At 33.2% G+C, this 15,542-nt stretch overlaps 2 protein-coding genes across 2 annotated transcripts; both read right to left on the bottom strand.

Annotated features, from left to right (window-relative positions):
* Positions 1-42: 42 nt before the first annotated feature.
* LOC115981588 (ankyrin repeat-containing protein At2g01680) lies at positions 43-4,369 on the bottom strand. Its single transcript, XM_031103857.1, has 3 exons — positions 3,773-4,369; positions 2,215-2,624; positions 43-1,315 (listed from the first exon to the last, which is right to left on the bottom strand). Exons 1-3 carry the CDS (start codon positions 4,092-4,094, stop codon positions 440-442), a joined length of 1,608 nt encoding a protein of 535 aa, XP_030959717.1. The 5' UTR covers positions 4,095-4,369; the 3' UTR covers positions 43-439.
* Positions 4,370-10,218: 5,849 nt separating this feature from the next.
* LOC115980820 (F-box protein At3g07870-like) lies at positions 10,219-12,184 on the bottom strand. Its single transcript, XM_031103031.1, has 2 exons — positions 10,925-12,184; positions 10,219-10,432 (listed from the first exon to the last, which is right to left on the bottom strand). The coding sequence occupies exons 1-2, from the start codon at positions 12,182-12,184 to the stop codon at positions 10,241-10,243; spliced, it is 1,452 nt and encodes a 483-aa protein (XP_030958891.1). The 3' UTR covers positions 10,219-10,240.
* Positions 12,185-15,542: the final 3,358 nt, after the last annotated feature.

The raw sequence follows: 15,542 nt of genomic DNA, 5'->3' as shown, positions 1-15,542 counted from the left end.
ATTGATTATTTTGCATTAGTTTGTAGTCAATGAGCATCAACCTGATCAGATCCTTCGGCCATCTTATATTGACTCAATTTATACATTAAACAATTCTCTTGCCTTGAATAGATATACAGGAATTCATAAAGTTCACAAATTCAAGTTGCTATGTTAGTATGATTGGAACCATACAAAACTGCAAATTTACAACCACAGCAACATGCTATCACAATCAACAAGCAATTTGTTGGAAACTTATGCAAGCTCGTACAGACTGAACTATCATATTACACCTCATTGCGCCTAAATATACATAATTTTTTGTTGGTCAACCACCATACAGAGCCAAACCCATCAACTTTTCTGTGCACCTCATCATAGTTTGAAATTGTGTGCCTAACATTGCATGAACAATAGAAGATCTTGTGCAGCTAACTCATTGTTCTAAATCTGGTGTCTACAAAGCATAGATCTTCTCAAGGTCAGAGTTATAGTCATCAGGATCTGATATATTTGCAGAGTGTGTCCATGAGAAAGACTTGCTCCCACCAGTCCTTTTGATGCGTCTTTGGGAGTCACTGCGGAAAATCCCAAAGTGTTGCCGGAAAACAAAGTAGCACATGCTTGCAAGAGTCCCTACAAGAATTGGAGCTCCCATAATGGTTATAGTAATAGCCATCCATGAATTTGGCTTTCCAACAACAAGAAAAGCTATTGACAGGAACGCTCCACAAGTGCAAGTGCAGGCAACCCACATTAGCTTGTTAACAACAGACACAACCTGCCTCTGAGCCCTTGTGTCCCAGGCCACCAAAGTGATCTGGACCACAACAACAGCTAGAGAAATGAAGAGTGAGGTAGCATTTAAAAGGCAGAATACTCTGAAAGCAATACTATCAGCTATCTTAGCCTTCCCTGCGTTTGATTTATCTGTAAAATATTGGCCAGGCAAGTTGAATATGGCCAAGAAAGCTATTGAGGCAAAAAGAACAGCAACGACTGTGACAGAGTTTGTGGTGTTTTGAACAGCTTCTCTATGGATTTTCTTTAATTCTTTGGCAATACCAGAAACTCGTCGACGGGTCTGTTCATGTTCTTTGAATTGTGAGTGCACCTCATGCTTTATATCACTGACAGTCCTTTTGAGTTCCATTGCTTCATCCATTTTGCCAACATGCCTGGCATACTTAGCACCAGCTTCAGTTAGAGAATCCTTAATTTCCAACGCAGATTCTCCATATTGCAGTTTATCTGCCAAATCCATTGCAGTTTCATGCTGATTGTTAATCGCGTTGACATCAACAGATTTATAGGTCAGCAACAGGCTTACTGTCTGAAAAATTGAGAACAATATTCAGTACAGGAAAACAACCAACACTACTACAGAGGGAATAACAAACACATTTAAAGTGCATAAAGCCTTCAAATATTTATGATCAAGAATGAACTTAAGAGGATATGATAACTAGGATAAAAGTTGTACATATAAATGTGGTAGTGGAGTCAGACAGGCAATTTGATAGGATGAAAGCCCTTTAGGTTGCTATAGTCTTTCTAATGATGATTAGTATTGAAAGTTTCTATGTCCTCATCCTCTAAGTTAACCAAAATTAATTTTTAATATTGATGTTTGCCTTTTCAACTTATCTCACTCAAATAACAGGAAAATCGAGCTTCCAACATCAGTAGCTGAAGAACTGGTAAGGTTTCCAACAGCCAAAAGGTGAATAGGCAATGATTAATAGCTGGTAAGAGGCACCCAATAAGGTTAACTTGATGCATCTACTTTATAGATCCACTTTCATAGTCATCAGAAAATGCTGACTCATAAAACAGGTAGTCTTTTCATTTATAACTTTAAGGCCTCTTTAAGGAAGTGATCGCTTTATGCTTTTCCTAATCCTCTTCCTCATCTTAGATTGCTACCACGGACACGGTTATATGCTTCTGTTTAAAGAGGTGGTACAGATAATGTGATAGCTAAGAGGTGATAGAGATATTTCACGTAGGTAGTATGAACTATGAAAGAGTCCAGCAGAAGGGTCCTTGGCAAGTGGTACTGAAGGTGCAAGATGAATTCTCACAACAATGAAATGGATAGCTCCTAATCTTACTAGTTACTACTGTAATTAAAATCAATACTAACTGCAAAAATGTAAAAAAAGAAAAAGAAATTCTAGAGGAAACAAATGTGCCAACATGTTTTCATCTTTAAAGTCAGAACAAAAATACCTGTGAACGGCCTTTCCTTGTGGCCATGTGCACAGCTGTATTACCCTTCTTATCACGTTCATTCAGAATAGAGTGATCAGCTTCCAATATCTCCTCAACTACTGAAGGATACGTACCTTTCACTGCCATATGGAGTGCTGTTTGACCCTTTTTATCTTTGATGCTGACTATTCCTGGATCACGGTCTATAAGTGCTTTTACAATTCGAAGGAGGCCATACCTGGCAGCTGTGTGCAATGCAGTTTTCCCATTTTTCCTTACTGTGCGAATTAAGCTGGCATCAGCATCCAAGATGGCATTCACTACATCCAAATGATCCTTCACAGCAGCTGAATAAAGCGGGCTGGTGTTTGAGGAGTCACATGACTTACAAAGCTCAGGCCAAATGCCCAAAAGTTCCTTCACAATATCTGAAGAAAATAACAGTCAAACACTACTCAAAAAGAAATCCTCTCTGTATTTGGGTAAGTGAAATATATCCTTTCAACACTACATAATAACTGTAAAATAATTTAAGCAAATGGTACTTAGAGTAAACTCCTGGATGAATGATGCTCAGTTTTACCGGCCAAATTATATACACTGCTAGGATTGTTGTAATCGCTTCAGTATTTTGATAGTAGGCTAAGACACTTATTTTCAGATAAAGCACCATCATGGCTTGTTGAATGCATGCAATTCACATCAGTTGTTTCCATGCATGGTTTTGAGGAGGACTACAGGCCATCACTCTCAAATTTACCACGAAGGTTATTTTCTACTCTCTAATCTCAACCTTAAATCTACAAAAAATGCTCAAAGCAAGGAATGCTTAGAATTTAGAACCATCGTAAGTCAGATTTTTCTTTCTAAAACATCATTATATACACCCCATTAAAGGGGTAAAAAGCTTTGCCAAAATGACAAAGATAAAAGCATTCCTCCACAAGTAAATAATCTCATTTCACAGTTTGAGTCTGATGCTAGATCAATAAAATCATTCGCAGTTCAATGATTACAAGGTTCAACAAATTCACTCATATGAAACAAGCTCTTCCCTGAAACACAAAAGCCCAGTATTACATGAACTACTTCCTCACACCCAAGTCCAGAACAGAGCTATGCATCCAATCAATTAAATTTCGATCTCCTACAAATTCAATCATACCAATACAAAATTTGATTAGATCAAGAGCACCACTTGTAAGCCATAATATATATGGACAAGAAATTAGCAACGATTAGGCATCACTTAGTCATAATTCTCAAAGCACTTCAATTGCTTCGCAGAGCAAAAAATACACTCATATTTGCTGTTAAAAGCAAGAGTAAGTACTAAACAAACTGACTTAAATCACTCCCTCTTACCATTCTTTCAGCCAAAGCAGCTAATATTTCTATAACTATTGATCCATAAATCAAATACAACCATGCAGAAAATGAAAATTTTAGCTAATCATTCATTAAAAAAACACAAAAACGAAAAATTTAGCCAATTCCCAACAACCCCATCAAAAGAAAAATGAAAAAAACAGATACACGGACCTAAATTAAGAGTTGAGAGTTGAGAGTAACATACCCAGGTGGCCAAGCTTAGCGGCGATGTGAAAGGCATCCATATCAGAGTTGGACCTGATCTTGAGGGTCTGAATATCAGAGAATCTAAGCAAGTAGCTGAAAATTTCATGCCGATTATCGGCTGCGGCCAAGTACAGGGCAGTCTCCCCTGCATCGTTCTGCAGAGTCATTAGATCGGAGATGGTGGAAGTATCTGATGGGTCATCTCCGGACAGCTTATCCAAGAGCTGCTTGAGGGAGTCAAGGTCGCCTGATCCGACGGCGGAGAAGAAGGGCTGGTGGGTGATGAATCGTAGAGCCTTTGATGAGTTTGAGACTTCCATCGTGTTGAAGAGTTGAAGGCAAATGGTAAGTAGTAACAGTACTGAGTGATCAATAACTGTAAGAAGTTTCTATCTTTCCATTGATGGAAAGGAAAAAAGTTATTAAGAATTATTCAATGGGAAAGAAAGACTTTAGAGAAAGTTTTCTTTGTGGGTTTGAAAGGTGAGAGGACCAGGTGTGTGTGAAAGAGTGTTGAGGAAGATGAAAGAAGATGTGTGGGTCGGAGTGAACTTTTGTTTGTTTATTGCAACTTGTTGAAACTCTCAAGCATCCTCTCCTCTCCTTTGTTTGATTGATGATGTTGATGGTGGAAATGGTGGGGTCTATTTTTGAGGTGAAGCCCATGTGGATTGTCGTTTGTGGAAAGAGGAAGGGTTTGACTTCAAAGATTCGTTTCTTTCTATTATATATATATATATATATATATATATATATATGTGGAGGTTGAGCTAAAGTTACACGCGAAACTTTAATAATATTATATACTAACAAATAATTTTTAGTTAGATGTAAATTTTAATAAATTTATCATTAAATTACATTATTTTCGTATATTTTTCATACTTGCAAAATTTTAAGATAATCAAAGACCAACAGTAATGTTATTAATCAATTGTTTAAATTCAAGTTTTTGTAATTTGAAATAATGTATAAAAGATTAGTTTATAAATTGAATGGTAAATTACATCTAGTTGACATGAAATTTGACATGTATGTTAAGAACATATAGAACATGTAATTCAACAGTTGAATTTTCAAAATATGAATTCAATAATAAGTTATTGAGTAGTGTAACATTGTTTAGAGTTATATTAGGTATAATTTAAACTTTTATCTCTCTCTCTCTCTCTCTCTCTCTCTCTCTCTCTCTCTCTCTATATATATATATATATATATATATTACATACGTTTTTGTGGGTCTCAGACTCACAATTCACTTTCAGCGACTTTTAACCATTAAACATTAAGGTCAAGGTTTCCTTAAAAAAATAAAGGGTTGGGCTTGTATTTAGGGTTAGTTCTACTGTATACGTTAAGATACAGACATATGTTTAAATTGCATATATATCCATATCTCAACATATTTAGTGTGAGTTTGGTTCAACTTTCAGGAGCTAAAATGCACGTTTTCAAGTTGAAAATCCAAAAAGTGTGTTCGGTAACGAAATGCAAATGCGTGTTTTAGAAAAACCTATTTTCCAAATACAAAAGACTCGCACTTTTTTGTGCGGCAGCTGGGCACTAGTTTTTGCAAAAAGCTACAGCGTGTTATCAATATTACCGTTGGAAGCTACTGTGAATTTCCCAAATTGCCCATTGTGTTTCAAAAGGCAGATCACGCTATCTGCAGTCTTCAGTTCTAGAACTAGATCTCATCTCTTTGCTACAGTGGATATTGCCAAAATGAATTGTGTCTTGATTCTTGATGAGAATCATGGAGTCACTGATCAACACAACGATGAAAAAGTTGCCTTAAATGGTGGTGCCAAAGTGGGTCTTGATTCTTGATGAGCTATGAGGCAAAGCCTTACTGCGAGAAGGAAACTGTGACTCACAAAAATCACTTTGTTGAAGTGTGGGTATTGGGTACTACCAGTAATATGTGAAACACATAGTTAGAGAGAGAGAGAGAGAGAGAGAGAGAGGTGTTGAAACTTGAAAGAAGACAAAATGTAAAGAAGTGTGTGTGTGTGGAGGAAAATAGAGATAAGGGAGTAATAAAGAAGACAAAAGGTGAAGAAAATGTGGCTGAGAAAAAATTTGGAAAAAAAAAAAGGGTGTTGTGTTGGTTATACGTCTGATGTGGGGGTAAGGGCATGAACAAATCTTCTTCTTCTTTTTTTTTTTTTTAATTTTAATTTTTTTTTTAAGTAAGCTTATGATTTTTATTTTTTTATTTTATTTTATTTTTTTATATATTAGAGTAATGTTATCTCTAAAGTATTTTTACAACAAATTTTAGTTAACAATAAATTTATTATTATTATTGTTATTAAGTAGTTTTTTTTTTTTTTTTTTTTAAAGTAAGTATTATTAAGTAGTTGATTTAAGTATGAAATAAATTCTCTTATATATATATTGTCTTTTTTGGTAATATACAATTCAAATCGTTACTTTTATAAGTATTAGCCAAGCAGTTTTTTAAAAAAGCCCAGTTTTATACCACACTTTTTGAAACCTCCGCTTTTTCAAAAAGCTCAGTTTCAAAAAACTAAACCAAATTCGTAGAATTGACCACTATATACAAACCTCACCCAAAAAGGAAAGGTTAAGGTTAAGGTTACTTTTTCTCTTGTGTTTTTTTTTAAAAAAAAAAAAAGATTTTTTGGGGTTGGGTTGGAAAGACTCATTGACTAACAAACAACAGCTAGTTTTACAATTAATATTTATCATTTAGAGCACGACATGAAATTTGACAATACTCCATACCTTCAAAAATTTACTTATACGCTAGATCAAGTGGGTAAATCGTATTTCCACCTTCAAAAATTACTTACACACTACATGAAATTTAAGCATCATTACACGTATTTTCATATATTTTTTCACCTACACGTATTTCTACACATGTTTTCAAATAATAAAACACATGTTCTTAAGTGCATGTACCAAACACCCCTTGAGACTTCTTACTTTCTGTTCATCCCTGGAATACATGGAACGAGATTGAGCCTCTCCTACAAAGTGTCATATTTGATTTTTCTCAAGTTATCTCTTATCTATAGCTGGGCTTGGATGACATCTTACTTATTACTATAATTTTTTTTTTTGGTTAATTCTAATGGTCATCATCGATTAAATAAGTGACAGAGACAAGTGTTGGGTGAAATGCACCGTGGTTCCAGCCCACTTGTAATAGACATGCTCATTTAATGAGCTTGTTTTTCATGTCTCTTAGTTTTTCTTCATCATGTACAAAAGTCAGAAAGTTTAGATAAAAATGGCCATATATCACTATTTGGGAAAATATTTATGGATCTACCAGACTACCACCGTTTGCGAAATACTTAGCAATCTATCACTTTTTTGAAACTTGATTTTGTGAAAATCGAGTTTTTCATGGTACTCCATGTACCAAACACCCTTTGAGACTTCTTACTTTCTGTTCATCCCTGGAATACGTGGAACAAGATCGAGCCTCTCCTACAAAGTGTCATATTTGATTTTTCTCAAGTTATCTCTTATCTATAGCTGGGCTTGGATGACATCTTACTTATTACTATAAATTTTTTTTTTTTGTTAATTCTAATGGTCATCATCGATTAAATAAGTGACAGAGACAAGTGTGGGGTGCAATGCACCGTGGTTCCAGCCCACTTGTAATAGACATGTTTATTTAATGAGCTTGTTTTTCATGTCTCTTAGTTTTTCTTCATCATGTACAAAAGTCAGAAAGTTTAGGTAAAAATGGCCATATATCACTATTTGGGAAAATATTTATGGATCTATCACTGTTTGTGAAATACTTAGCAATTTATCACTTTTTTGAAACTCGATTTTGTGAAAATCGAGTTTTCCATGGTACTTGAGTTCATGGAACTTGAGTACCATAAAAGAAATTTAAATTTTTTTGATGGTTGGGAGTTCATGGAACTCGAGTTCCATGAACTTGAGTTACATCAAAATATTTCAAAATTTTTTCATGGTACTCGAGTTCACTAGAAATCAAGTTTAAAAAAAGTGGTAGATTGCTAAATATTTCACAAATAGTGGTAGATTGCACAAAAAAAAAGTGGAGTTTGGCCATTTTGGCCAAAAGTTTAAGTGAACTTGCTGGAGAAGCTTGCCAAAAAGAGGAGTTGAAGTCATCTTTGTTACGTACAAAAGTCAAGGTAACTGGCTTGCATTTATTGTGACTTGGGGGCCATTTGGTATGGTATTTTAAACAACAGTTTTCAGTTTTTAAATAATATTACATGTATTTCTACACAATTTTTCACCCACACGTATTACCAAAAAGTACAAACAACGTTACTAGAACAACGTTACCAAACAGGCCTTTAATGTGAAGAATGTAGAAGGAGGAAAAGAAGAAAAAGGTGAAGAAATAAAAGGAAAGGCCATTTGGCCATTTGGTGCAGAAGAGAAGAGTGAAGAGAAGTCCCAGTGAGTGAGAGATACATGGTGAGGAAAAGAGTAGTGAGCGAAAAGAAAAAGAGAGAGTTTTTTTTTGCTCAAGTTGTATCTCTATGTAATATAGTGAAATTGTTCAGAGTTTGTTCCGTGATTTTTCCCTTCAAGGAGAAGAGGTTTCCACGTAAATTTTTGTGTTCTTGTGTGATTGTGCTTCTGTTGTTCTGTTGTGCTTGCTGAAATTTATTCACAGTTATATAGGATTTTCCCAACAACAAGAAACTCTCTTTCCCTCTCTAATGGAAATATCAATATAATATAAGAGAAATGAAGACAATACAAATTAATTATTTTTCTACAAGTTAATTATTAACTCTTATTTAAATTTTTTTTATGAGATAGTTTCAATATGCTATTAGCCTTTCAGTTCAAACTCCTTTTCCCTTAGACCCTCATGCACTTTGTGCATGAAAAAGTAGCAATTTAGCTATAAGGTCCTTAGCAACTCTTATTAAATTGAAATTCAAATTTTCAAAATAAATACTCGTGTCAATATTGTTGTAATAAAGTTTGATAGTTATATTTTATGATATACACTTTTATCTGTTTAAAATTGATTTGATTTGTCATATGTTATTATTCTTAATTTCTATTGAAAAATGTTTAATCAACTACGTTAGATTCTTGAAACATCAAAATTATTGGATATTTTTAAATTTTATTTTTATTTATATATATAAATGAAGTAAAATCTTATAATTCTCAAATTTTATTTTTATTTTTATATTTAAATGAAGTAAAATCTTATAATTCTAACCTGATCCTATAATTCGATTTGCAAGATCCACCAATTGTATGTAATATCTCAATTTTTTAACAACCATACCACTTAGAAATATTTTTTAACCGCCAAAAAAGTCTGTACGACAGTACCTATTGGGTACTTAAAATAACAAACACAAGTAGAAATTTGATTAGTTAGGCATATCTTTCTTCCTCCCCAATTCCCCCCCCCCCCCCCCTTTTTTAATAAGAGAATGTATTAAATAGAAAAAAATTTGGTATCCATATTTGTATTTCTCTTTTCTTCATCTCCTTCTTTTCATCCTTATCTCTTGTCTGGACATTGCAACTATGGTTAACATTGACACAAGTAAAACCATTGTGGGCATCATTAATTAGTACCTTAAAACTTCACTATATATATTACAAAAATTTAATGTTCATGTTCCCAAGAACTTTTTTTATTTCACTTCTATTGGGGAACTTTTCATCTTGTGTCATTTAATTTCATCCAAGTATACTGAGGATTTGTTCTTATACTATTTCCATTTTTTTTATTTGTTTCATGGCCATGGCCATTAGACATTTATGATCACACATACAATGAATGGGGAATAATCCTCAAAAACTATCACTGAGTAGGTAAATTGTAAAGCTCTAGAAGTTAAATTGTGGCAGATTGTTTGGAGCAAGGAAAGAGTGCATGATCACATTTTAATTGCACTCTAGCATAACCGTTTAGTATTTTGGAAGGGTAGGGTAATTACTAATTAGTAATTACAACTAAGAGTGTGAAGTACATGCCATTCTTTATCTCACTCGCCTACTTCTGCAATGGAATGATTTGGGTGATCTTGCACTCCTCAAATTTGATGTCTTCATCTTGGTAACTCCATAGACTAAGTACGATTTTATGATTACTTATTTAGTAAAAAAGAAAGGTTAATACAGCAGTCCCTAAAATTAAAAATAAAACTTTAAAAATTGTACCTAGCCAAAAAGGTAAAACAAATTGTGGAATAAGTGGAAGCAAATAAGCAATAAGTATAGTAGTGTTTTCTAGATTCAATTGAACGAAGAAGTAGTCTCTTAATTGGTGTTGCCATGGATCTATAATCTATTCTTGATGTTGCCATATACACTGGATCAGCATCAATGAGAAATGGTAACTGGGCACAATGTGAATGATTGAGTGAAACTTTGCCAATTAGAGAAACCCAGAAGTTCTCAAGCAGTGCATTTCTACATTTCACTGGTTGGCTGTACTTCCGGTTTGCATATTTTCTTGTCATCTTTGTTTTAAACGGCAAATGTAATTTTTTATGAACCAAGGATTAGGCTTCAGTTTAATTCCCGGCGTAGCACCCATAAAAAAAAGCAGGTAAGCCAGCTTACACAACGCTGAATCAAGTTTATCAGTCACTGAAATCAACAAGGAATATAGTCTACTCACTTCAAGAGATTGGATGGTCTTGATGAGCTGCGGGTGAAAAAACAACTATGTCAATTTTAATGAAAATGGCTGAAAGTACATCCAACTTTGTTATATTGCTTACCATAAAAAAGATGTGTAATTTCGCAAAATAGTCGAAGTGTAAGTTGAATAAAAGTTAGAGCAGTATTGATTTTCAACACGAAATTCACATTTTTATCATTCTAAAGAACTAAATGTTTATAGAGGTATGCTGATTAGTGAGCAAAGCATAACCGTTAGTATTACGACATTATTATCAAACATGAATTTTTTGAGAACAACAGATGTACGCAACAAGAATTATATTATCAAACATGACACGTCGACGTTTACATGCTGTTGCTACTCACCATATAAAGAAAATTATGTCATGTATGTGCGCTATACAGCCTAAGAAGATATTTTTCTTTTAAATTTTAAACCTGTGATTACTAACTGAAGAGGATGAAGAATTAAATGGAAAAAAAATTAAGACAATTCTGATTTGGTTCAAATTACCTGTGAACTTTCCCCAATCACAGCTTCCTTGAGTGTAACAAGGCTTGGTACGTAAGGAATCACAAAGTGGAATGGATCAATACCACAAACCTGAATTTTCCGCTCATGTCTTTTGGCATTATAGGCAGACAACTCAGAATTATGCAAAATGTATAATTCAGCACCTTCCATTGTTTCCATTTTTGTGTATAGACCATAGTTCAAAATCTGTACAGGTCCACGATTCCATATTGAATTAGTCCATTCCGCATTAGAGATAACAAACTCTTTCGTCCAAGACTGTTTGACACCATAATCCTTCATAACCCAAATTTCAACAGAATAAGAAGTCAAAAATTTCTCACATAAATAGAGGAAACCTCCTGACACTCCCAAATGCATATGCCTAACCCTCGAAAGGTCTTGAACAGGGAGTCCGGGAAATGGTTTAAATTGCTCATTCTCAATGTCAAAATGACATATGAATGTGGTATTGTTATGAGGCTGAACCAACCAATGCAGAGCACCATTCAAGGAGTCACAAAAACTTTGGTATTCTGATTTAGGAAATGAATATGGGAAATCTCCAATATTTCTCCATTTCTTTGTACCAAGTGTGCATACCTCAATCTGATGCGATTGATGCTCCTGTGTAGCAAAAGACCACCTATTATCACAAATTTCTTGAATCAGCTTGTATCGATTAGTGGTTTGGCTGAAACAAAACCCCAGTATTCTTCTTTTGAATCCATCATTCTTGGGTTGTGGAAGGGCCATGTACTCTCCTGTAATTACATTACACACATACGTAACAGGTTTCCTGCGACAAACTGCACTGATGCACAACAAGCCATTGCAGGAAGATTGAAATTGCAGTACCCCACCTAGATGGTTAATCTCTCTTGGCAATTGTTTCAACGGAGCAAAAGAATCATGTGTGTCCCAACCTTCAAGCTCAAGCACATACAATCTCTTATCTAAGATACTTAAATCAGCTGTGTTGCTGAAAAGAAGGCTGACGGGTGCTCTTGCAAAGTGCAGCTTAGCGAAATAAGGGTCTGAGATTATATTGAACCAGGTCTTACAAACGCACTTATATTGAAGGATGCTTGTAATGGGAAGTCTGGATAAAATATCCATAAGTATTATACAAGGCAGTTCTGGTATTGAGTCTATTGATATATTAGTCTTCTTCCTCAACCATATCTCAGTGTTCAATGTAGAGGGAAGGACTCGAAATGCAACTCCTAGCCAGATAATGAAGAAAATGGAAAAAACCATGAATATAGAGTCGAAGGACACGAGTTTGCAAAAGGTTTTGATATGCTAAATGATACTCTCACATGCAATACAGCACTGTGAGAGAAATTTATAAATTTTGCTATAAGGTCTTGAAATTTTTGTACCCCATTCGTTCTTAGTTTGTTCCTATTATTCGTTATTCCTATGTTTGTTATATAATTAAGAGATCAGAAATAAGCTGGAAATTAGGAGTAATTAATAGGCAAAGAGCAATTCACGCTTTGGTTGTTATGTATTATTGTATTAAACTGACACGACTATTTCACTCATAGAGTCACATAGTCACTTTTTTTATTTATATATTTCATCTTTTGAGAAACGATAGTCGCAAAAGATATTAGGCCTTTTTGGTTTTATACTTTTACTAGTCGCTAACCCGAATAGCTATTGAATGTGTTTTAGGAAAAAAAAAGTCATTATTTTTAAGTTGCAATAGTAAGCAAAAATTTATGAAAAAAAATATTGATATTGAAGGAAATAACACAAAGTTTTATTAGTTAGGTAGAACAAAGCAATGTTGTTTTATTTGTTAGTTTTTTGTGGGAAGAAATAAGAGACAAAATGTTGTGCTTCTAGTTTAGTTTGTGTTGAATATATATATAAAAGATAGGTTGTAATATATATTTCAAAAGGTGCCTATTGAAAGGGTATAACCCTTCAATTTTGATATACTAAAAAGTGTCTATTGAAATGTTATAATCCTTCATATTGAATATACCAAAAGGTGCATGTCGAATGCTTAGATATAGATAGATATAAATATAGATAGATTAACGTTTTTATTTTATTTTATTTTTTTTATTATTACCTTTGATCAAAACCTTAAAAAAATTGCAACGCAGTATCATAGATAAAAAAGAGAGACGATGACAAGATGAAGGTGAGTTTATATTTTTATATTTTCAAATATATCTTTTAAAAGAAAATTGTTTTTTAAGTTTGTAATCAATTTATTGATTTAGGGCTGTTATTAATTATTTTCACGTGTTTACAAAGTTAGGGTTTGATATGTGACTTTGAGGGGGTGATATGAATATGATAGTTTGATTTTGAATAAACCCAATTTTGAAACTTTGTGAATACTTGCTTTTTTTTCTTTAATATAGGGTTGTGATGTTAGGGCCGGGAAGACTCTTAAACAGTTATCACACTATGTATCATTATCATACATTTACGCATGGATGGCCTGTGTTTATATTCTTGTTTTTTTACTTTTTATTTCTGTGATTCTGTTTGGTTCAGTAGCATACTTGATTTTCAGATAATGTTAGCAGTTATAACATAAAATCGTTTATGTTTTGAGTCCGACAGTATTCGTTTTTCTAATTTGGTTTGGCTTCTATGATGTGAATGAATTCAATACTTTACTCGTTGATTGGTCCGACTTTCATTTAGAAAACTCTATGATTGCTTGTTGATTTTGTGTTTGTTTGTTTATTTTTATTTTTATTTTTATGTGACATAAAGTCATCAATTGACAGCCACAGAACCTAATGCTATCATGCAACAATCACAAAACGTGTAAAGAAATTGTTCAGTATTGTTGTTGCTAGTATTGGTGTGGCATGATTTCTGGACATTTTCACTATTTAACAAAAAAAACACAACTTACAAATAGCAATTTTAGAGAATATCCACAAGTTTCTAGTGTTTCTAACAAAGATGAAAGATAAGAAGTTAAAAAGAAGTTAAAAAGAAGTTATTAAATGAATATAATCCAAGGATGTCAATACCGTACCGGTTTGGCCACCGGTACGATATATTTCGGATATCGATCAATACCGGTGTACCGTTTCGGGTTTACCACTATTTTTTATATTTATAAATAAATAAATAAATAAATATATATATATATATATATATATATTATAATAAATATAAAAGTTTATCATAAAACATTTCCTCAATTCAGAACTAATTATTCATGGTTTTAGACTTTAGTATCAATTAAAAGGGAAAAAAATAAAAAAAATAAAATAGAAAGCTTAAAAGTTACCATTGCATATATGCAATGGTAACTTTTAAGCTTTCTAAGAAAACAAATAATATTAATAAGTTAATGCAAATAAGTTACCATTCTGTCCTAACAAAAATTCAAAAATTACAAAACTTAAAAAAAAAAAAAAAATTTTCTGTATCGGCCAGTATTGCTCGAAATTGGTTGGTACGGCCGGTACGAGGTCGGTACGGCCAGTACGAGACCGGTACGGTCGGTATTTTTTCTTGTACGAAATAAGAGGGGTCGAGCGTACCGGATTGCTGGCCGGTACAGTATATTTCGGCCGTACCGGCCGGTATGGTACGGAATCGATAACCTTGATATAAACTACTATTTATACCCAAATTATTATAACTCTTCAAGACACCTTTTCATTTAATATGCACATTTTCTGTTAATAGACATATTTTCATTTAATAAACATTTTTTTTTTCATTCAATAAGTACATTTTTAGTTAAGAGACACCTTTTCATTTAACAGGCACATTTTCAGTTAATATGTACCTTTTCGTTTAAAATGCATAACTGTTCGGTGTTTCTAAATGTATACGTGACATTAATTTATGTAGCTACATGGTGTAGTGAAGAGTGGTCAATAAAAAGTCAAATGTTTCGGCTATTAGTTATTATTTAGATACAGATTAGTTACTAATCCGTGCGATGCACGGAAAAAAACTATTGAAAGTATTTTGAAGAAAATAATATTATATTTGACCTTAAATGGTTAGCATGCGTGCATAAATGCTTGTAAATATAGGAGTTAACAAACAATAAACTAACAAAATCATCTTTCCATTTAATAAAACATTTGAAAGATTCCCTCTAAATGTAGAATTTGTAAAATTGCCAATACATTTTTGTATCTTCTTTGTGTCAAAACATTTTTGTACATTTATTGTACTATAATTTTCCCACTAAATTTCAGTTTCTCTATGTATCAAAACAAAAATAAAATGCAATAATCATCTAATACTCATAAAAATTTTCAATTAATAATGATCTATTTGTCATGTACCGTATAAATTTTCACTAATGTCTAGTTGTAGTTTCTACCAAGGTAGTCAGTACCATATCAGTATCGGCTATACTAACCAGTATGTATCGTACCGGTATGTATATCGGTATTGAAACATCAACGTTTCGTACTAGTTTAAATACCGGCCATGTATTGGCCATACTAGCCAATTTCAGGCAATATCGGTCGGTGCATAATATTTATTTATTTTTTTTTTAAAGTTTTGTAATTTTTGAATTTTTGTTATGGCAGAATGGTAACTTATTTGCAAAAACTTATTAGTATTATTTGTTTTCTTAGTATGCAATGGTAACTTTTAAGCT

This window comes from Quercus lobata, chromosome 3 (genome assembly GCF_001633185.2).
Source record: "Quercus lobata isolate SW786 chromosome 3, ValleyOak3.0 Primary Assembly, whole genome shotgun sequence".
Taxonomy (NCBI): Eukaryota; Viridiplantae; Streptophyta; class Magnoliopsida; order Fagales; family Fagaceae; genus Quercus; species Quercus lobata.
The sequence above is the reverse complement of the archived record's forward strand: the minus strand, read 5'-3'. Positions and strand labels throughout refer to the sequence as shown.